The 21,968-nt window shown below is 45.0% G+C and overlaps 2 protein-coding genes across 4 annotated transcripts in view; one reads left to right on the top strand and one right to left on the bottom strand.

Moving 5' to 3' along the window:
• Positions 1-249: 249 nt before the first annotated feature.
• Positions 250-21,862, bottom strand: PRKCSH (protein kinase C substrate 80K-H). The gene is made up of 17 exons (XM_056570408.1): positions 21,670-21,862; positions 20,066-20,182; positions 15,466-15,561; positions 15,054-15,111; positions 14,860-14,977; positions 13,824-13,953; positions 13,548-13,632; positions 12,432-12,510; positions 7,327-7,413; positions 7,103-7,240; positions 6,752-6,827; positions 6,597-6,666; positions 4,701-4,790; positions 4,474-4,548; positions 4,273-4,372; positions 3,456-3,612; positions 250-788 (listed from the first exon to the last, which is right to left on the bottom strand). The coding sequence occupies exons 1-16, from the start codon at positions 21,764-21,766 to the stop codon at positions 3,472-3,474; spliced, it is 1,557 nt and encodes a 518-aa protein (XP_056426383.1). The 5' UTR covers positions 21,767-21,862; the 3' UTR covers positions 250-788; positions 3,456-3,471.
• The window catches only part of ODAD3 (outer dynein arm docking complex subunit 3), a 39,693-nt gene continuing 35,041 nt past the window's right edge, over positions 17,317-21,968 (top strand). Inside the window, exon 1 of one of the 3 annotated variants that reach the window (XM_056570405.1) lies at positions 17,317-17,453. The gene's annotated coding sequence lies outside the window, so the exon portion shown is untranslated. Of the gene's footprint in view, positions 17,454-21,744; positions 21,897-21,968 lie in introns of those variants that run through there. The other 2 variants (XM_056570404.1, XM_056570403.1) reach the window with 2 other exon arrangements.

Below are 21,968 nucleotides of genomic sequence, written 5' to 3'. Positions count from 1 at the left end.
TAAGACAGACCAGTGACATCACCGACCAATAAGACAGACCAGTGACATCACCGACCAATAAGACAGACCAGTGACATCACCGACCAATAAGACAGACCAGTGACATCACCGACCAATAAGACAGACCAGTGACATCACCAACCAATAAGACAAACCAGTGACATCACCGACCAATAAGTGGAAAATTTACATAATTTATGCATAAGGAAAGTGACATCAATGATGTATAAGAAGAACGAAACCTTCAGCTTTTATATATAAACCAACTTTTATTTTTGAGCACAGAACAATCCTTCCACCAGCATGGAAACAAGAAATAACAGGAGCAGCCACTGTGAACAGTCTATTGTTTAAAGGGAATATCAAGGATTAGAAAGAATGGGTCCGTTTTTTGTTTTTTTACAGAAGGAGCGCCACTCTTGTCCATCTGCTGTGTTTGGTATTGCAGTTCAGCCTCCTCCACTTCAATGGGGCCTAGCGGCAATACTAAGCACATCCCATAGACAGGAGTGGTGCCATTTTTTTCGATCCTGGACATCCCCTTTATGTCCCAAGCAAGTAAAAACACAGCCAAGATGGTGCGGGGTCAGTAGCCATGGAGGGGGTCGGTGGATGGAATGTGTCTTTTGGTTGCCAGTGTCCTTTACTGCAGAGATGGGGAGAAGACAGAACGGATCTGGAATGAGGTTTGAAGAGGAGGACACTGTGGTGAGGAGCCAGGGACACATCTATTCACAGCTCTTAGGGTTCCACTAGGGTCTCACACAGGGTCCGGCTATCTGCAAACACTGGAGAAAGAGGAGAACTGTATTATAAAAGGTCCTTACCTACTGTATATACAGGTCTACCAATAGGGGCATGTCCCAAACCAAAAATAATACAAATAATCTATGAACACCCAATAGTTCCAACAGCTGAGGGTTTGTTACAGTTTTATCCAGTCTAGAACTGTCTGAAATCCAGGCCGATATATTAGCCTACACTGACACACTGTAACAAAATACATAAACTAGATACGTGTGGCCAAACCAGCTGATTTTGGGGGTTGCTGGGAGCTGATCTAATATTGATGGCTGATCCTGAGGATAGGCCAGATAGGCCAGCATTTCCCCACCAGTGTGCTTCCAGCTGTTGCAAAACTACAACTCCCAGCATGCCCCGACAGCCGAAGGCTGTCTGGGCATGCTGGGAGTTGTAGTTTTGCAACAGCTGGAGGCACGCTGGTGGGGGGGGGGGGGGGGGGACACTTCTTAAAGGAGATCTGCAGTGAAATAAACTTATTCCCTATCCAAAATAGGGATCGACCGATATAGTTTTTTTTTTTTGGGCCGATACCGATAATCGGTGGAGATTAGGGCTGATAGCCGATAACATATACCGATATTCCGGTATAAGTTATTGGCTACTTATCCCCCCTCGACACCGCTGCAGATCATGGATTTAAGGCAGGCGCTTTAAAGCAATGCACTGCAGTGGCTTTTGTGGTGCCATAGGCAGCCACCATCCGCTTCTCTCCCCCTACCTGTCAGGGTGGTCCGGGCCATCCATCCTTCCTTCCTGTAGTGTCCGGCGGCATTCCGGGTGGAGGGTGAACCGGTCCGGGCTGTCCTTCTCCGGGGGTCATCTTCTCCACTCCGGGCAGGCTCCGGCCAAGTAACGCAGCATAGACACTGCTGCGCAGTGACGCCCGTGCACAGTGACGCACCTGACGTCACGGCGTAGCGGCGTCTATGCAGCGTACTAGGCCGGAGCCTGCCCGGAGTGGAGAAGATGACCCCCGGAGAAGGAGGACAGCCCGGACCGGTTCACCCTCCACCCGGAATGCCACCGGACACTACAGGAAGGATGGATGGCCCGGACCACCCCCATTACGGGTAAGTTTAATTATTTTTATTGACTCGGAGGGTGGGGGAGGGGCCCGACCGGTATAGCGGTATGGGCAAAAATCCATATCGGTATACCGCCCAGCACTACGGTGGGGGGGTGCGACACGGTGCGGTGGGGGCGGGGCATTATCGGCAAGGTAATTGCCGATACCGATAATGCCCAAAATCGTGATTATCGGCTGATAATATCGGCCATACCGATAATCGGTCGATCCCTAATCCAAAGGATCCCAGTGATCCCAAGTGTCCCAGCTGTCGGACCCCCCGCGATCTCTCGTACGGGGCCGCGACATTGCTCGTTGTCAACCTTACTGAAGTCAACGAACCAGCCCACCCCCATACAGCTCTAAGAGGCAGGGAGGCACGAACACTACATACCCGCCTCTCCCACAGAGATACATGGAGGGGAAGTGTCTGCCACGACTTCATGCTGCAGCCGCCACGACTTCATGCTGCAGCCGCCACGCCTCCTGCATGGGAGAGCCGCCACGCCGTGCAGCGTTCAGACCCCCGCAATCAGACACTTATCCCCTATGCACAGAATAGGGGATAAGTTTATTTCACTGCAGATCTCCTTTAAAGAACCCAGTTGCAAATAAAACATCTTTGGCAATGAACGGACAATGAAGCTAGATGTACAACACTGCCCCTTTCTGTTTTCTGAACATAACTCGCTTCTTTACGGTTGCGGATGCGCCTGGTAGTTATGTTTATCATAGGCCTCAGTTCCCAATTTCCCAACCAGGGTGCCTCCAGATGTTGCAAAACTACAACTCCCAGCATGCCCGGACAGCCTTTTGCTGTAGTTTTGCAACACCTGGAGGCACCCTGGTTGGGAAACACTGCCTTAGAAGGACAGGGCATAACACAAAGGATTTAAATAGACACTGTCAAATAAAAAAAACAAAAAAACTTAACATGTTGTAAAGAAATGTAAAAGTTTTGATTGGTCAGGGTCTGAGTGTTCAGATCCAGACAAATCACTAGGACAAGCGTGAAAAGGGAATCTCTCTACCGCCAGCAGGAAGAGTGGAGATCGAAGCGCTCAGCCGCGTGCTTCTCTCCCTGTACATTCTAGCGATCAGTCCACGTCTGATCACTCGAACCCCACCAATCAACACATTATTCATGCCTCTACATGTCAAAAGTGACAGGCATACTTTAAAGAACACCAAAAGGGACAATCCTCGAGTCAAAGTCTGCCCCCGTCAGGTTCTGTTATGTCTTGCAGCGGTTGAATAGACATTCAGGCTTTTCCCCTTTCCTCAGAATATTAGAGGTACATCAGCAGCCCTCGCCTACCTCAGCGGCCCTCGCCTACCTCAGCGGCAACCCGCCTACCTCAGCGGCAACCCGCCTACCTCAGCGGCAACCCGCCTACCTCAGCGGCCCTCGCCTACCTCAGCTGCCCTCGCCTACCTCAGCTGCCCCCGCCTACCTCAGCGGCAACCCGCCTACCTCAGCGGCCCACGCCTACCTCAGTGGCAACCCGCCTACCTCAGCGGCAACCCGCCTACCTCAGCGGCAACCCGCCTACCTCAGCGCAGGTAAAGTAGAAGGATACGCTACCTGTCACTGTCCGGTCTCACAGCTCATCGTGTTCTTCCTGTGGGACTTCCACCGGGTGCTGACAGGCGGCTGGAGTGAAGAACTCCATGAGGTATTCGCAACGACTGGGCTCTGAAGTAGACGTGACTACAGTCTCTTTACCACAGTACAGCTTCACCTGCGGAAACAAAATGGAAGAATATTCAGATGTCTCACTACGGCTACATCAGTCCCTGACAAAGCTCATAGTACAAGCATAGAAAACAACGCCACCGTGAGGCTGAAGAAATAATGCCACTAAAATGACTGCCATAGATTATGACATGTACAGATTCTACAGTGTCACCCTGTGATGGGAGGAGCAGATTCCATATCACATAGACAGGAGGGAGGAGCTATCACCCTGTGGTGGGAGGAGCAGACTCCATGTCACATAGCTCCTCCCTCCTGTCTATATCACCCTGTGGTGGGAGGAGCAGACTCCAGGTCATATAGCTTCTCCCTTCTGTCTATGTCACCCTGTGTTGGGAGGAGCAGATTCCATATCACATAGACAGGAGGGAGGAGCTATCACCCTGTGGTGGGAGGAGCAGACTCCATGTCACATAGCTCCTCCCTCCTGTCTATATCACCCTGTGGTGGGAGGAGCAGACTCCAGGTCATATAGCTTCTCCCTTCTGTCTATGTCACCCTGTGTTGGGAGGAGCAGATTCCATATCACATAGACAGGAGGGAGGAGCTATCACCCTGTGGTGGGAGGAGCAGACTCCATGTCACGTTGCTCCTCTCTTGTCTGTCATCTCAGTGAAGGGGAAGACACCTACTACCGAGAACTCACCTGTGTAGAACGGTTTGGTCCCTGCCAACAGGCTGTTCCTTGTTCAAATTTCATTACACTGAATTTATCATTTTCTGGTCCTGCCCAGGATCCCCATGTTCTGAGAATGAGAACAATAAAACAAAGGATTAAACATCAGAATTCCGTTATCTTAACAACATGAGACAAAATAAGACGTAATTCATATTAACAGCCTCTCACCCCAGGTTAGTCTCTGATCCCCCAACCTTCGGTTTCTGTGTCACACGATTAAATGGACACAAGCGATAAATATATCTAGGAAAAGAAAAAGGAAAGTCATCTAATGGCATCAATACCAAGATAACTCTGACATACAGCAAATAATACCATGTACTTCTAATATCCCCTAGAAATATCATCAGTCATATCACTCTTAGGAATCCCTAGTGTCAGCACAGGATACTCACTCGCTTGTTGAGAGTTCATAGCACTGTCCATAGAGATAGGAAAACTCTCCATGTGTCCCAAAATCCAGAGAAATCTCTTTCTCCAAACTCCTAAATACAGAATACAAGACAAAGGTCAAAGCTCAGTCAGAGAAATATGTGTTATTACAGGGTTAATAAGAGGATCAGGAGCCGGGTTACTGTAATAAGATGTTATAGGGTAATAAGAGGATCAGGAGCCGGGTTACTGTAATAAGATGTTATAGGGTAATAAGAGGATCAGGAGCCGGGTTACTGTAATAAGATGTTATAGGGTAATAAGAGGATCAGGAGCCGGGTTACTGTAATAAGATGTTATAGGGTAATAAGAGGATCAGGAGCCGGGTTACTGTAATAAGATGTTATAGGGGTAATAAGAGGATCAGGAGCCGGGTTACTGTAATAAGATGTTATAGGGGTAATAAGAGGATCAGGAGCCGGGTTACTGTAATAAGATGGTATATGGTAATAAGAGGATCAGGAGCCGGGTTACTGTAATAAGATGTTATAGGGTAATAAGTGGATCAGGAGCCGGGTTACTGTAATAAGATGTTATAGGGGTAATAAGAGGATCAGGAGCCGGGTCACTGTAATAAGATGTTATAGGGTAATAAGGGGATCAGGAGCCGGGTTACTGTAATAAGATGTTATAGGGTAATAAGAGGATCAGGAGCCGGGTTACTGCAACAAGATGTTATAGGGTAATAAGAGGATCAGGAGCCGGGTTACTGTAATAAGATGTTATATGGTAATAAGAGGATCAGGAGCCGGGTTACTGTAATAAGATGTTATAGGGTAATAAGAGTATCAGGAGCCGGGTTACTGTAATAAGATGTTATAGGGTAATAAGAGGATCAGGAGCCGGGTTACTGTAATAAGATGTTATAGGGTAATAAGAGGATGAGGAGCCGGGTTACTGTAATAAGATGTTATAGGGGTAATAAGAGGATCAGGAGCCGGGTTACTGTAATAAGATGTTATAGGGTAATAAGAGGATCAGGAGCCGGGTTACTGTAATAAGATGTTATAGGGTAATAAGAGGATGAGGAGCCGGGTTACTGTAATAAGATGTTATAGGGTAATAAGAGGATCAGGAGCCGGGTTACTGTAATAAGATGTTATAGGGTAATAAGAGGATCAGGAGCCGGGTTACTGTAATAAGATGTTATAGGGTAATAAGAGGATCAGAAGCCGGGTTACTGTAATAAGATGTTATAGGGTAATAAGAGGATCAGGAGCCGGGTTACTGTAATAAGATGTTATAGGGTAATAAGAGGATCAGGAGCCGGGTTACTGTAATAAGATGTTATAGGGTAATAAGAGGATCAGGAGTCAGGTCACTGTAATAAGAGGATCAGGAGCCAGGTTACTGTAATAAGATGTTATAGGGTAATAAGAGGATCAGGAGCCGGGTTACTGTAATAAGAGGATCAGGAGCCAGGTTACTGTAATAAGATGTTATAGGGTAATAAGAGGATCAGGAGCCGGGTTACTGTAATAAGATGTTATAGGGTAATAAGAGGATCAGGAGCCGGGTTACTGTAATAAGATGTTATAGGGGTAATAAGAGGATCAGGAGCCGGGTTACTGTAATAAGATGTTATAGGGTAATAAGAGGATCAGGAGCCGGGTTACTGTAATAAGGTGTTATAGGGTAATAAGAGGATCAGGAGCCGGGTTACTGTAATAAGATGTTATAGGGTAATAAGAGGATCAGGAGCCGGGTTACTGTAATAAGGTGTTATAGGGTAATAAGAGGATCAGGAGCCGGGTTACTGTAATAAGATGTTATAGGGGTAATAAGAGGATCAGGAGCCGGGTTACTGTAATAAGATGTTATAGGGTAATAAGAGAATCAGGAGCCGGGTTACTACAGACCTGATTGTATCCTCGATTTCTCGCAGGGACTTTTCTGCTTCGTCAAATTGATTACGTGCGGCTTGAGCAGCTGCAAGAGAGACAACCAAGAGGATTATAAAGGATGATAGAGGTTGTAGTACTCCATTATCTTCATGATGAATTATGTCACTCACTGTCTATCAGAGACTGGGTGGCCTCATCATATGGTGGCATCTCCATCTCCTCTACATTGGATTTGCTTGGTGGAGCCTGTGATTTAAATAAAATAAATGTAAAAAAAAATTCAACCTAATCTTAATATCCTGGGCATGTTGCCATACAAGGTAAGACATAACACTGGAATTCTACTTCCAATTTCGATTATTCTCAGATTGGCCCAGTACTAGGCCATCACTAGGGGGAGCTATCTGCATACAGATTCATCAATGGATACAGATAAATCAATCTTCAATAAAAGCAGACTCCCTCTAGTGGATGCTCCCGGCAGTGCAGAGTTGTATCAGGTAGCTAAACCCTTGGCTCACCCTGTGATTGTCCTCCGAGTCAGCATCATCATCTTCATCATCCACCTCTTCTCCGTCATCATCTTCATCTTCCTCAGGGGGGATTTCTGGGTGGGTTTCTGTCCCCTCTTCTACTGGAGGCAATGGAGTAGAGTCGCTCTGGCAAACATTAACCACAGTCAGACCCTCAATGTCATACAACAGCATCAAACCAAGGCCCCCAATATCCTCATGCCAGCACCTACCTCAGACTTAATCTTTTCTTTAATCTGTGGCCACACCGACTCCTGGAAAGAGGAGACATCTACAGAGTACGACCCTCCGAGGAGATCCTGCAGCAAAGGAAGGAAGCAGAAAACATTACACCTACTGTAAATAATAGTCTCAGCTAGAGATGAGCGAACTTACAGTACATTCGATTCGTCACGAACTTCTCCGCTCGGCAGTTGATAACTTTTCATTCATAAATTAGTTCAGCTTTCCGGTGCTCCGGTGGGCTGGACAAGGTGGAAACAGTCCTAGGAGACTCTTTCCTAGGACTGTATCCACCTTTTCCAGCCCACGGGAGCACCTGAAGGCTGAACTAATTTACGCAGGAAAGGTCATCAACTGCCGAGCTGAGAAGTTCGTGACGAATCGAATTTACTGTAAGTTCGCTCATCTCTAGTCTCAGCCCTTCCCTCATTCATATATTTGTGGAATTTGTGCTGTTTTGAGATAATAAGCCAGTGCTTCCTAACCAGGGTGCCTCCAGCTGTTGCAAAACTACAACTCTCAGCATGCCCGGACAGCCAACGGCTGTCCGGGCATGCTGGGAGTTGTAGTTTTGCAACAGCTGGAGGCACCCTGGTTAGGAAGCACTGAATTAGGGAGTCATACCCAATTCAGGACCTTCATCTCATGGTCTCTGAAGGACCTGCCCTGTAAGGCATTGTAACTAGAGATGAGCGAACTTACAGTAAATTTGATTCGTCACGAACTTCTCGGCTCGGCAGTCGATGCCTTTTCCTGCATAAATTAGTTCAGCTTTCAGGTGCTCCGGTGGGCTGGAAAAGGTGGATACATTCCTAGGAAAGAGTCTCCTAGGAATGTATCCACCTTTTCCAGCCCACGGGAGCACCGGAAAGCTGAACTCATTTACGCAGGAAAAGTCATCGACGTATCAAATTTACTGTAAGTTTGCTCATCTCTAATTGTAATTAAAACTGTGTAATACTTCATTTCTCCAGTGGTGGCGCTGCAGGGAATTGATCAGCTTAAAAGGGGTACTCCCCTGGAAAACTTTATTTTTTATTTATTTATTTTTTAAATCAACTGGTGCCAGAAAGTTAAACAGATTTGTAAATTACTTCTATTGAAGAATCTTAATCCTTCCAGTACTTATCAGCTGCTATATACTCCACAGGAAGTTCCTATCTTTTTGAATTTCCTTTCTGTCTGACCACAGTGCTCTCTGCTGATACCTCTATCCATATCAGGAACTGTCCAGAGCAGGAGAGGTTTGCTATGGGGATTTGCTCCTACTCTGGACAGTTCCTAGAATGGACAGATGTGTCAGCAGAGAGCACTGTGGTCAGACAAAGGAAATTCAAAAAGAAAATAACTTCCTCAGGAGCATATAGCAGCTGATAGGTACTGGAAGGATTAAGATTTTTTAATAGAAGTCATTTACATATCTGTTTAACTTTCGGGCAGTTGATAAAAAAAAGAAATATGTTTTCCAGTGGAGTACCCCTTTAACCTGTAGTGAAATATCTCAGTAAGAGATTACTGGGGTGAGGACCCAGCAGGAGGAGACAATGTGATCAGCTTTGTGTCCAGGGGTCCCTCCTAACAAGGGAACATCCAAACATCTTCAATATAATTTAGAGGGGAAATTAACCTAGAAGATGTTTTCATTGATATTACCGTGTATATTTCTACCAGCGTGTCTCCAGCTGTTGCAAAACTACAACTCTGAGCATGAGATGCAGGAGGGAGGGTTTTTTTTTTAAATTTTGATAACATGTTATGCTCCACATTGTATATGGTCTCCTCATATCTTTGGGACTTATTTTTGCCAAACTACTGACCAATTTGCTGGACGGTCCATTTGGACCTGGACTATTGTGGACTGGGGACTATTTCGTAAGGGGGGGGGGGGCTGGGCAGGGTGTTATAGGTTGTTGGAGAATAGGGTCTGAGTTTTTCTTTTCTGTATGAAAATGTCAAAAACTTAAAAGGAAAATTGTCAGCCTTCTCCCCCCGCACTAACCAGTGGTACTGGCTGGTAGTGTGGGGGGCGCTGATTAGTTTGATGCTTACTGTGCCCGGATCTGCTGCGCCGTTTGGCCCTAACCTTCTATTTTCAGGATATGCTAATGAGGTGCTAACTGGCACCGGCCGGGCTAACTGGCACTCTGACGTCAGTGTCACCTGCCGCAGCGCGGCCCAGATCATCAATATTCCTCCCCCCTCTCCCCGCTATGTAATGAAGAGGGAGAGGCGGAGGGAGGGGAGGAATATTGATGAGCTGGGTGGCGCTGCGGCAGGTGGCACTGACGTCAGAGTGCAAGTTAGCACCTCATTAGCATATCCCGAAAGTAGAAGGTTATGGCCAAACGTCAGGGTGCATCTGGGCACGGTAAGCATCAAACTGATCAGCGTCCCCACGCACTACCAGCCAGTACTGCTGGTTACTGTGGGGGGAGAAAGCTGACAGTTTTCCTTTAAAGGGGTATCCCAGTTAAATCAACTGGCTCCAGAAAGTTAAACAGATTTGTAAATGACTTCAATTAAAAAATCTTAATCCTTCCAGTACTTATCAGCTGTTGAAGTAGAGTTGTTTTCTGTCTGTCTCAGGAACTCTCCAGAGCAGGAGAGGTTTGCTATGGGGATTTGCTCCAACTCTGGACAGTTCCTGACACAGACAGAGGTGTCAGCAGAGAACACTTGTCAGACAGAAAAGAACAACTCAACTTCAACAGCTAATAAGTACTGGAAGGATTAAGATTTAATTTTTTTTAATAGAAGTAATTTACAAATCTGTTTAACTTTCTGGAGACCATTGATCTGAAAAAATAAAAAAATAAAATAGTTTTTGACTGGAATACCCCTTTAATAAAAAAAAAATCTAATTAAAAACAAAAAAAGTTTGATAACGGGAGAAAAAAAAAAAAAAAAAAGTGTTTTTGTCTAAGAGATATGATACAAAAAATGTTTTCCACCTTGTGCAATTGATCAATGGGAGGTTTATTCAAATGACCGTGCCAATTTGTGGGGTTATCTTGCAAAAGAGTAGCCAATTTCTTCAATTAAAACAGCGCCACACACATTGTCAGGTTATGTGTGGTATTACATCTTGGCTCTATTCACTTCAATGGAAATGAGCTGCAAAACACCACATCACCTGAGGATTAAATCGGACACCCAGCACCCCAGCCGATCAGATCCTTGGCAGAGCAGCAGCTGTAGATGGCTCTGATCATGGTGTAGGGGTTGTGCGGGGTTAATGGGAGCGGCAGTGCAGTAAAGCAGTGCTACTGCACAATGTATGGATTCGAGGCTTGGGGGCTGTTCATTGCATATGTGCCTAATAGCCTACTGGCAGGGGTGCTGAGTGTCGGCATCCCGTCTATTAAACATCATAGGCCTACACATGTTCCTTAAAGGGGTATTCCAGGAAAAAACTTTTTTTTTATATATCAACTGGCTGCAGAAAGTTAAACAGATTTGTAAATTGCAACTAAAAATAACCTTTTTCTAAAACATATATACTTTAATGATATGCCTTAAAATAAGAATAACTAAAGCAAACAAAAAAAATTTAATAAACTATAATTAGTGACCTATAGGTGAATAGATATGTCAAAAAAAGGGGAGACACAGGTCCTATTGGTAAATGGGCAGCCCCCTATGAGAGAGACAATGCACCACAACCATCGATCACTACGGTTATATCAGTGGTGCAATTAAATACATTCTCATATATGTACAATGGTGCTGCTCATTATTTAGGACCTCTCCCCACACCACGTGAGAAAAGTGATAAGATAAATGTTACAATTTGGTATCCGTTCCGACGCGTTTCCCCCCAACTTGTGGGGTTTCTCAAGGAACTAATGGGATACAATCAACAGTCATAAAAATCGTCTCTGGTGTTATTAGATTGTCTCTGATGCAGTAGGTGCCACAACTTGATTGACACCACTCTCAAGGCAGATAACTTATGGACAGTATATTGTACTGCATCTCCAAAGAAGAAGCACTATCTTATGCCCGCCTTGTACCAACGATGGATACCTAGCGCCAAGATAAGCGCACTGTTTAATCACAGGCGGCATGTGATTAAACAGTGCGCTTATCTTGGCGCTAGGTATCCATCGTTGGTACAAGGCGGGCATAAGATAGTGCTTCTTCTTTGGAGATGCAGTACAATATACTGTCCATAAGTTATCTGCCTTGAGAGTGGTGTCAATCAAGTTGTGGCACCTACTGCATCAGAGACAATCTAATAACACCAGAGACGATTTTTATGACTGTTGATTGTATCCCATTAGTTCCTTGAGAAACCCCACAAGTTGGGGGGAAACGCGTCGGAACGGATACCAAATTGTAACATTTATCTTATCACTTTTCTCACGTGGTGTGGGGAGAGGTCCTAAATAATGAGCAGCACCATTGTACATATATGAGAATGTATTTAATTGCACCACTGATATAACCGTAGTGATCGATGGTTGTGGTGCATTGTCTCTCTCATAGGGGGCTGCCCATTTACCAATAGGACCTGTGTCTCCCCTTTTTTTGACATATCTATTCACCTATAGGTCACTAATTATAGTTTATTAAATTTTTTTTGTTTGCTTTAGTTATTCTTATTTTAAGGCATATCATTAAAGTATATATGTTTTAGAAAAAGGTTATTTTTAGTTGCTGTGATACATAGAGAGGTACCTTTAATCTGACAGTTCTTTGCTGCTGTGAAAAGATTTGTAAATTGCTTCTATTAAAAAATCTTAATCCTTTCAGTACTTATGAGCTTCTGAAATTAAGGTTGTTCTTTTCTGTCTAAGTGCTCTCTGATGACACGTGTCTCGGGAAACGCCCAGTTTAGAAGCAAATTCCCATAGCAAACCTCTTCTAAACTGGGCGGTTCCCGAGACAGGTGTCATCAGAGAGGATTTAGACAGAAAAGAACAACCTAAACTTCAGAAGCTCATAAGTACTGAAAGGATTAAGATTTTTTAATAGAAGTAATTTACAAATCTGTTTAACTTTCTGGAGCCAGTTGATCTATATATATAAAAAAAAGTTTTTTCCTGGATAACCCCTTTGAACAACAGGCCCTAAAGAACCCTCTGGGCCTCACCTGGGCTTCTTTGTCTGACAAGGTGCCATCCCCATCTGAATCCAGCTCTGCGTGAGAGAGCAGCTCAGGTGCTGAAACCCTATACAAAAACACAAACAAACGTCAACATGCCTGACTACACTCAGGACTTATTTGTAGTCTGTAACCATGGAGACACATCATTTCACATAGAGGCTATAAACATAAAACTGTACGGGATTCTTCAAGGTTATCTTCAAGGTTAAATGGGCACGGTCAGATATAAAAAAAACTATGTGTTGTACATCTTGGCAAAACAATAGTTTTTGTAATATAATTCTTTAAAAAATATTCACATTTTATTAAAGAAAACTGCCTCCGAAAATCCCACCCCTAGGGGTCCCCATTAGAAATGAGCGAATTTACAGTAAATTCGATTCGTCACGAACTTCTCGGCTCGGCAGTTGATTACTTATCCTGCATAAATGAGTTGTTTTCAGGTGCTCCCGTGGGCTGGAAAAGGTGGATACAGTCCTAGGAGACTCTTTCCTAGGAATGTATCCACCTTTTCCAGCCCACCGGAGCACCTGAAAGCTGAACTAATTTATGCAGGATAAGTCATCAACTGCCGAGCCGAGAAGTTCGTGACGAATCGAGTTTACTGTAAATTCGCTCATCTCTAGTCCACATACCTCCTGGGACACTGATGAGTCCCACAGCACCATGAGCGTGTCCAAGGGTCATGGACAGGAGATGGCTAGTTGACAAGGCTGCAGGAGGAACACAGCCTGCAGCAACACAGAGCTTTACCAAACATGTGCCTCCAGCTGTTGCAAAAACTACAACTCCGAGCATGCCTGGACAGTCAGAGGACGTCTGGGCATGCTGGGAGTTGTAGTTTTGCAAAAGCTGTAGGCAGAGTGAGGAAGGGGGAGGAGTTATCACAGTGCAGGCAAGAGATGGACACGCCCCCTCCCTTTGACAAGATAGAAAAGACAGTGAGCAGCTGTAATAGGCTCTTTTTTTTGTGTGAAATATGGGTGGGAGAGACATAAAAATTACAGTTTTATAACAGCTTTTGTGGGATCTGACAGGTACGCTTTAAGTTTTATTTTTTTTATTCAAATTTTTTATGCTTATGAAAATAAAGAAACTCACATTCCATCTGAATCCTGGTCCAGCTCAGTAAATAATTCCAGGGAGCGTTTCTTCTCCATAGCTGCATTCTCCGCCTCCTTGCGCGCTGCAATACCGAAGACATATGCATGAAAGCAACATCTAAAGCCTAGGTCTCCAAACTGTGGAACTCTAGCTGTGGCAAAACTACAACTCCCAGCATGCCCGGACAGCCAACGGCTGTCCGGGCATGCTGGGAGTTGTAGTTTTGCGACATCTGCAAGCCAGTGATCTGAAAGAAACAAGGCAGATCGTCACCTTCCCACTCTTGCTTGTGGGAGTCTTTGGCTTCCTTCTCTGGTTTCTCAGCCGCTTCCTTCTGGGCACGCAGGGCGTCCACCTGGGTCTGCACGCTCACCCGCTTCTCTACCAGCGACTGCAGCTTCACCTGCACAACAAATTAAAAGACATATAGAGGTCAATGGGTCATGACTTGGGAGAAGCGCCCCAACCCCGACAATGCTATGGCGCAACGCCACAAGGAATATCAGCTACAATGCATTGGGGGGGGGGGGGGAAAAAAAAGAAGCTACTCTGTCACCTATGGACAAAAACTACTCCACCTAAAACTACTCATCAAATTAATGTATTATTAAATTATAATTATTAATTATTATTATTATTAAATTATCATTATTATAAAATTATCAATATTACATTATTATTAAATAATCATTATTATTAGTATTATTACATTATTATTAATTTATCATCATCAATTTATTATCATTATTAAATTATTATTATTAAAATTATAATTATCATTGTCAAATTATTATTATCATTATTAAATTATTATTATCATTATCATCATTATTAAATTATTATTATCATCATCATTATAATAATTAATATTTAAGTAGTAGTAGTATTTATTATTAAATATTATTATTAGTAGTAGTAGTATTTATTATTATCATTAGTAGTAAATAATAATAAATATTATTATTATTATTATTATTTATTTTGCACTCCAGGGAGAAGTTTAGTGGGCGCAACTAGAGATGAGCGAACTTACAGTAAATTCGATTCGTCACAAACTTCTCGGCTCGGCAGTTGATGACTTTTCCTGCATAAATTAGTTCAGCTTTCCGGTGCTCCCATGGGCTGGAAAAGATGGATACAGTCCTAGGAGACTCTTTCCTAGGAATGTATCCACCTTTTCCAGAGCACCGGAAAGCTGAACCAATTTATGCAGGAAAAGACATCGACTGCCGAGCCGAGAAGTTCGTGACGAATCGAATTTACTGTAAGTTCGCTCATCTCTAGGCGCAACCTAAGAACCGTCCATCACCTGCTTCTCCTCTCTGCCTTTTCGGGCCTCCTCGATGAACCTCTGCTTGAGCAGCATGCCTTCCCGAGCCATTTCCGCCTTCTTCTCCAGATCCTCTCGCTCCTTCTTTCCCATCTCTCTGCGAAAAACCCAAAAGGTTCACCATATGTGAGAACACCACATCGAAACATAATCACCACCCAACGCAGTCTCACCTGCAAGTGTTCTGGCAATGGGCTCCGCTGTTATATTCATCCATGGTGTCGCAGCAGTCTGCGGGGAGAGGAGTGTAAGCTCTGCATGTCGCAACTCATTCATATATAATACAACAGGTCTTTTCTTATCAAATAATGTAGACCAGTGTTTCCAAACCAGGGTGCCTCCAGCTGTTGCAAAACTACAACTCCCAGCATGCCCGGACAGCCGAAGGTTGTAGTTTTGCAACAGCTGGAGGCACCCTGGTTTGGAAACACTGGTGTATAGACATTGAGGTTTGATAGATCTCCCCCCTATGTTGCTCAGCTGCTTCTCCGAGTTCCATTTTGTCACTGGAGGCAGCTGCCGTCCAACTGGTTGATGTATATCGCCGCCCTGGTGGACCCAATGAACACAACCTACACCACTTACCACAGATGCCATCATTGACCCGTGAGGATGGGATATACTGAGGCTTGAATCCAGCGTTGGTACAGTGGAATTTTCCATTGGAGCATGCAGCAGTGCCTGATGGGTAGACAAAAGCCGTCAATAATTACTAATTAGAGATGAGCGAACTTACAGTAAATTCGATTCGTCACGAACTTCTCGGCTCGGCAGTTGATGACTTCTCCTGCGTAAATTAGTTCAGCTTTCCGGTGCTCCGGTGGGCTGGAAAAGGTAGATACAGTCCTAAGAGACTCTTTCCTAGGAATGTATCCACCTTTTCCAGCCCACGGGAGCACCGGAAAGCTGAACTAATTTACGCAGGAAAAGTCATCAACTGCCAAGCCGAGAAGTTCGTGACGAATCAAATTTACTGTAAGTTCGCTCATCTCTACTACTAATAATCTTACAAGTGTGATGTAATAAAATAGTTCAGAAAGGAACAGACCAGGGACATTTTTTGGACTCCAGGCTGACTGATCCTGACACTGGTTTACTATCGAACGCTCAAAGATATCTTTTTTAATTTTATTTTTTATCAGGTTGTGGTCGTCTGAGCCAGAATATTCGCCAGCGGGCGTCCCAATAAAGAAAAACAAAAACAACCAAGAACCATTCAACCTAACTAAGGCTGGGTTCACATCACGTTTTTGCCAGACTGTTTTCAATCCGTTCTTCTCAAGAAAACCGTATGGCAAAAAAACGGATGGAACAGTATGGGAAAAAGTAAACTGTATGCGTTTTAAAACCATATACTGTTTTTAAAAGTGCATACAGTTTCATCGCTTTTTATAGAAAAAATAAAAGTTTTTGAAAATGTTTTCCATTTTTAATGGGAGGGGTCTTGGGTGGGGACTTTAGGATGCAAATGCGCATGTGCAAAGAAAAAATGCATACTGTTTCGCAGTATGGAACCGTATACATGTGCGTTTCCCATTGACGTCCATGTTATAAAAAAAAAAAATTAAATAAAAATTAAATAAAAAAAAAGGTATGCGGTTGCAGTACGGTTTTTAACCTAGAGTCAAAACCGGGGTCGAACACGGTTTGGAGTACTGTTAAAAAGCCGTATTGCAAGCAAAGCGTACGCATCGGGGTGCATACGGTTTGCAATGCTTTGCCTATGTATACGGTTTTCAATACCGTTCCATACGTTTTCACTAGAGATGAGCGAACTTACAGTAAATTCGATTCGACACGAACTTCTCGGCTCGGCAGTTGATGACTTTTCCTGCATAAATTAGTTCAGCTTTCCGGTGGGCTGGAAAAGGTGGATACAGTCCTAGGAGACTCTTTCCTAGGACTGTATCCACCTTTTCCAGCCCACGGGAGCACCTGAAAGCTGAACTAATTTATGCAGGAAAAGTCATCAACTGCAGAGCCGAGAAGTTCGTGACGAATCGAATTTACTGTAAGTTCGCTCATCTCTAATTGGCACCGAGGAGAACCTGGCCAGATTTCACTGCTCCCATTTAGTTCTGAATAAAAAAAAATTTTTTTGGTATATCTATTTTAAAAGTATTAAAATTATTAGGAATTATAATTATAATGAAAAGACAGAGTGAGATTTATCAAAACCTGTCCAAGGGAAGTTTCCCAGTTGCCCATAGCAACCAATCAGATCACTACTTTCATTTTTGAAAAAAAGGGCCTGTGAAAAATGAAAGCAGCGATCTGATTGGTTGCTATGGGCAACTCAGCAACTTTTCCTCAGGACAGGTTGTGATAAATCTCCCCCTTTGTTCCCATACTCCCCCGGCCTTTTATTTAGTCCTTGCAATTCTGAATGCGAGGCCATTTATTATTTGTGTTATGTTTTTTTAATGTTTCATGTTCTTTTTTATGTGAATGATCAATTTAATTGGCCTGGTCAGCATTTACTCAGCGTTTTCCTGCCGCACTGCGCCATATTTGAGCGTGCACCAAAATAAGTGCCTGCCGAGCGCCAAATTGGTAAACAGAGAGGAAAAACAGTAGGTTGTGGAAGAAATTCAACAAAAATAAATAAATAAAAAACTGACATTAAAAGGGGTGTTCCGGCCTTAGACAACTTATCCCCTATCCAAAGGAGACCGAGACGTGAGGTCACGGCCATGCCCCCTCATGATGCCACGCCTCCTCCCTTTATGTCTATGGGAAGGGGTGTGGCGTGACGTCTCGGTCTCCTTTGGATAGGGGATTAGATGCCTAAGGCCGGAATACCCCTTTAATGTCATGCCCCCTCCCATAGACATGAATGGAAGGGGCGTGGTGTGACATCACAAGGGGGCGTGGCCGTGACGTCACGTCTCGGTCTCCTTTGGATAGGGGATAAGTTGTCTAAGGCCGGAAAACCCCTTTAATGTCAGTTTTTTTTTGTTTTTTTTTATCTCTTCCACTCCGCTTGCCAGCGTCCGCAAAATTCCATGTTCAGGCCCGCCCCATCAATGAAAGTCTATGGGAAGGGGGCGTGACGGCCGTCACGCCCCCTCCCATAGACTTGCATTGAGGGGGCGGGACGTGACATCACATGACGTAACGAGTGAGGCGGGCGTGAACACGGAAGCCCGCACACAGTGTTCAGGAACTCAATGCTCCGGACGCTAGGGAGCGGAGTAACACGCTGGGGAGCGGAGTAACCCTTTAAGGCTATATTTAGATTACAGAATCTGCAGATGGAATAATTTAGAGGGCGACCAGCACCAAATGAATCAGCCGGCGCTAGGACCGCGCAGACAATGCTGTCCCAGTATGTAGTCCGTGCGCAATCCACTGAAAGAGCGAGTAGAGTAAAATTCGGTAGTGTGCACTTTGCAGTATCCTATTGACTCGAGATGAGCGAACGTACAGTAAATTCGATTCGTCACGAACTTCTCAGCACGGAAGTTGATGACTTTTCCTGCATAAATTAGTTCAGCTTTCCGATGCTCCCGTGGGCTGGAAAAGGTGGATACAGTCCTAGGAGACTCTTTCCTAGGACTGTATCCACCTTTTCCAGCCCACCGGAGCACCGAAAAGCTGAACTAATTTATGCAGGAAAAGTCATCAACTGCCGAGCCGAGAAGTTTGTGACGAATCGAATTTACTGTAAGTTCGCTCATCTCTACTATTGACACTAGGGCTAGGCGGTATGACCAAATATGTGTATCACGGTATTTTATGGCGGTTCCACGGCATATAACGTGGAACCGCCAAAAAAATAATTAATTATCAGCCCAGCGCTGCGCTGTCCCCATTGGGGTAAATACTCACATATCACCCGCAAGCGCTGCCCTCCTTGTCCTCCTGTTTGCTGCGGGCCGCCGGCGCTGACACTCTATACCAGTGGTCTTCAACCTGCGGACCTCCAGATGTTGCAAAACTACAACTCCCAGCATGCCCGGACAGCCAACGGCTGTCCGGGCATGCTGGGAGTTGTAGTTTTGCTACATCTGGAGGTCCGCAGGTTGAAGACCACTGCTCTATACTGTAGGCTGTATCCCTATGCCCGGGCTGCAAAAGGTAAACAAAATAAACTTTATCGCACGTTCCTACGTCGGCCGTACGCTCTTCCTGGGGACGGGAACGTCGGAGAGCCGGCTTCTTACATGACAGTGCGCTCAACCTATCACCAGCCAAGGCGGAACATCGTTGCGGCCGCTGATAGGCTGACGGCTCTCCGACGTTCCCGTCCCCAGGAAGCAGGTCCGGACCGACGGGGAAGGTGAGTTAAAGTTTATTTTGTTTATCTTTTGCAGCCCGGGCCTAGGGATACGGCACAGTATAGAGTGTCAGCGCCGGCAGCCACAACAAGCAGGAGGACGAGGAGTGCAGCGTATGCGGGTGACATGTGAGTATTTACCCCGATGGGGACAGCGCAGCGCTGGGCTGATAATTCATTCATTCCCGAGGGGGAGGGGCCAAACCGGTATTGCTGTATGGGAAAAATTCATATCGTGCAGGACAAAAATTTCGGAATTCGGTACGAACCCGTATACCACCCAGTCCTAATGGACACCAATGGGACTAAAAAATCCTGTAGTGTGAACCCTACCTAATAGTCAATCATAGCCAGTGTGACAAACTACTACTATGCTTTTAATACAGTGGTCTTTAAACTGTGGACCTGCAGCTGTTTCAAAACTACAACCCCCAGCATGCCCAGACAGCCAACGTCCAATGAGATAATAGCAGGGTCCCTTATCTATTAGACTATTGTAATGATGGGCTCCAGCTCCATAGTATTACATTGCTTATCACTCATTTCAATGGATGCCTTAAGAGATGAGCGAACTTACAGTAAATTCGATTCGTCACGAACTTCTCGGCTCGGCAGTTGATGACTTATCCTGCATAAATGAGTTCAGCTTTCAGGTGCTCCGGTGGGCTGGAGAAGGTGGATACAGTCCTAGGAGACTCTTTCCTAGGAATGTATCCACCTTTTCCAGCCCACCGGAGCACCGGAAAGCTGAACTAATTTATGCAGGATAAAGTCATCAACCGCCGAGCCGAGAAGTTCGTGACGAATCGAATTTACTGTAAGTTCGCTCATCTCTAGATGCCATGTAATACCCCAATTCTCCTGCAGTGGCCGCTCTCCCAGGAGGTCACCGCTCCAGGACCTTACCAGGCTCATCTGTTCCGTCTGCGCAGTCACAATAGTCGTCGTTTACTCGGTCGAAGGCGATGGTCTTGGACCCGTCCAGGCAGGTGAAGGGTTTGGTCTCATCATAGAAGCTGCGATCTGCAAGAACAAGGACGACATGTCAGAGAAGGAGAGGACGGGGAAGATGGCGACACCAGGATCATGGAGGTTATTCAGGAGTAAAAGAACAGAGCTGACAGTGCCACACCTCTCCTCAGGTTGTGTGCGGTATTGCAGTTCAGTTCCAAGTTGTAATATCACACACAGCCTGAGGATGGGGGTGGTGCTGTTTCAGGAAGAAATCTGCTCTGTTTCTCTATTCTTGGATAAGTCATGCCAATTTATGGAAAAGCTGGGATTTCAAAAATATGGCTTCCACCTCAGTTCCTACAACATATCACCCAGCTTTTCCAGAGTCCTAAAACAGATATCAGGGGTCTAGAACATAGGGCTTGACAAATCCCAGGGGTCAGGTCATGTAGTAATACATCCATCATCCCTACAACTAACCAGTATGCAGGAACCTGGGGGACCACTCATGTGAGCACTACAGCTGTGGTTATAATCGACCCAGCTTTTCTATACTCCTGAATGACACGCGTGCTTACTTATGGATGTGCAGGATGTATAACCAGATAACTTTTGCATTCAAAAGCCTGGGAAAGCTTGGTGACAAGTGATGAAAGAGCTGTAGCTAAGTGTCACCCAGCTTTTCCAGGCTTCTGACATGTAGTAATCCATCCATCACAACTAAGTAGAGCTGCATGGAGGAGCGTAGGAATGCTGGGTGACAACTCATGAGCACTAGAGTTATGTTTTTCATTGCTTCTACATACAGCTCTGCTTAGTTGTGGGTGGTGATGGATATATATTACTACACAACTTAGAAGAATTGCCTCTCAGAAGCCTGGAAAAGCTAGGTGACAAACATAACCACAGCTACAGCTCTCACGAGTTGTCACCCAGCTTTTCCAGGCTTCTGCTGCTTAATTATACTGCAATACCTGTAACTGCAAACAACCACCCCACTTATCCTACAGCTTCTTTAAAAGGGATTATCCAGGAATAGAAAAAAAAAGAGCTAATTATTTCCAAAAACAGCACCGACCCTGTCTTCAGGTCGTGAGGGGCATTACAACTCGGCTCCATTCACTTCAATGGAATGGAACTGTAATACCATACTCAACCTGAGGACAGGTGTGGCGCTGTTATTAATTAGTTCTGTTTTACTAATCATTCATAACCTATTTATAATACATAGTGGCAGTGCAGCACTGACACTCTAGGTATAAACCCTGCCAGGAGGGGGCAGCACTCGTCTCCACAATACAGAGACATTTCCAGCCCCATCTATACTATGGAAAAATCTGGAACATAAGCGTTACTGTAATCACAGATGCAGTTCATGAACTGGCCGACAGGTGGGGCGCTGCAACCAAACGGCTGACAGAAAGCATAAGGGAAACGTGACGCATAGGATACAATAAGCACAAGTGGAAGTGACAGCTCCCAACCACAGCGCCACCTGACGCTGAGGAGGACGTATAACACAGAACACAATGATAATGAATGGAGTTCGCACTCACTGGACAGCGACACCCCGCGGGGCCGCTTCACCTCCACCGCCCGGCAACCAAGCACCGCCAGGAGCCCCACCACAAGCACGATCACTGACTGCTGCATCTCCGCACACCAGGAACTCAGTTTCCGCCTCCTAGGTATTTTCTGACACCGTCAGCCCGGACAAAGTCTACGGAAGCTGCACTTCCGCCTTCGTCACTTCCGGGCGACCCCGGCGGCCATCTTGGTTGAGGCAATTTTTTATTTAATTTTTTATTTTAACTATACGTAGCTGTATATCACTGTAATAGATTTCTTAGAATAA

The sequence above is a fragment of the Hyla sarda genome, chromosome 4 (assembly GCF_029499605.1).
Source record: "Hyla sarda isolate aHylSar1 chromosome 4, aHylSar1.hap1, whole genome shotgun sequence".
NCBI lineage: Eukaryota > Metazoa > Chordata > Amphibia > Anura > Hylidae > Hyla > Hyla sarda.
This window is presented reverse-complemented; position numbering and strand designations above follow the sequence as displayed.

What these genes read in the sequence shown, in the direction of transcription:
- PRKCSH (XM_056570408.1), bottom strand. Translation starts at nt 21,766, where the DNA reads ATGCAGCAGTCAGTGATCGTGCTTGTGGTGGGGCTCCTGGCGGTGCTT. An exon ending in AGACGGAACAGATGAGCCTG is followed by an intron (nt 15,562 to 20,065) that starts GTAAGGTCCTGG and finishes TCTACCCATCAG; the next exon opens with GCACTGCTGCATGCTCCAAT. An exon ending in CCACAAGCAAGAGTGGGAAG is followed by an intron (nt 13,633 to 13,823) that starts GTGACGATCTGC and finishes TCGGTATTGCAG; the next exon opens with CGCGCAAGGAGGCGGAGAAT.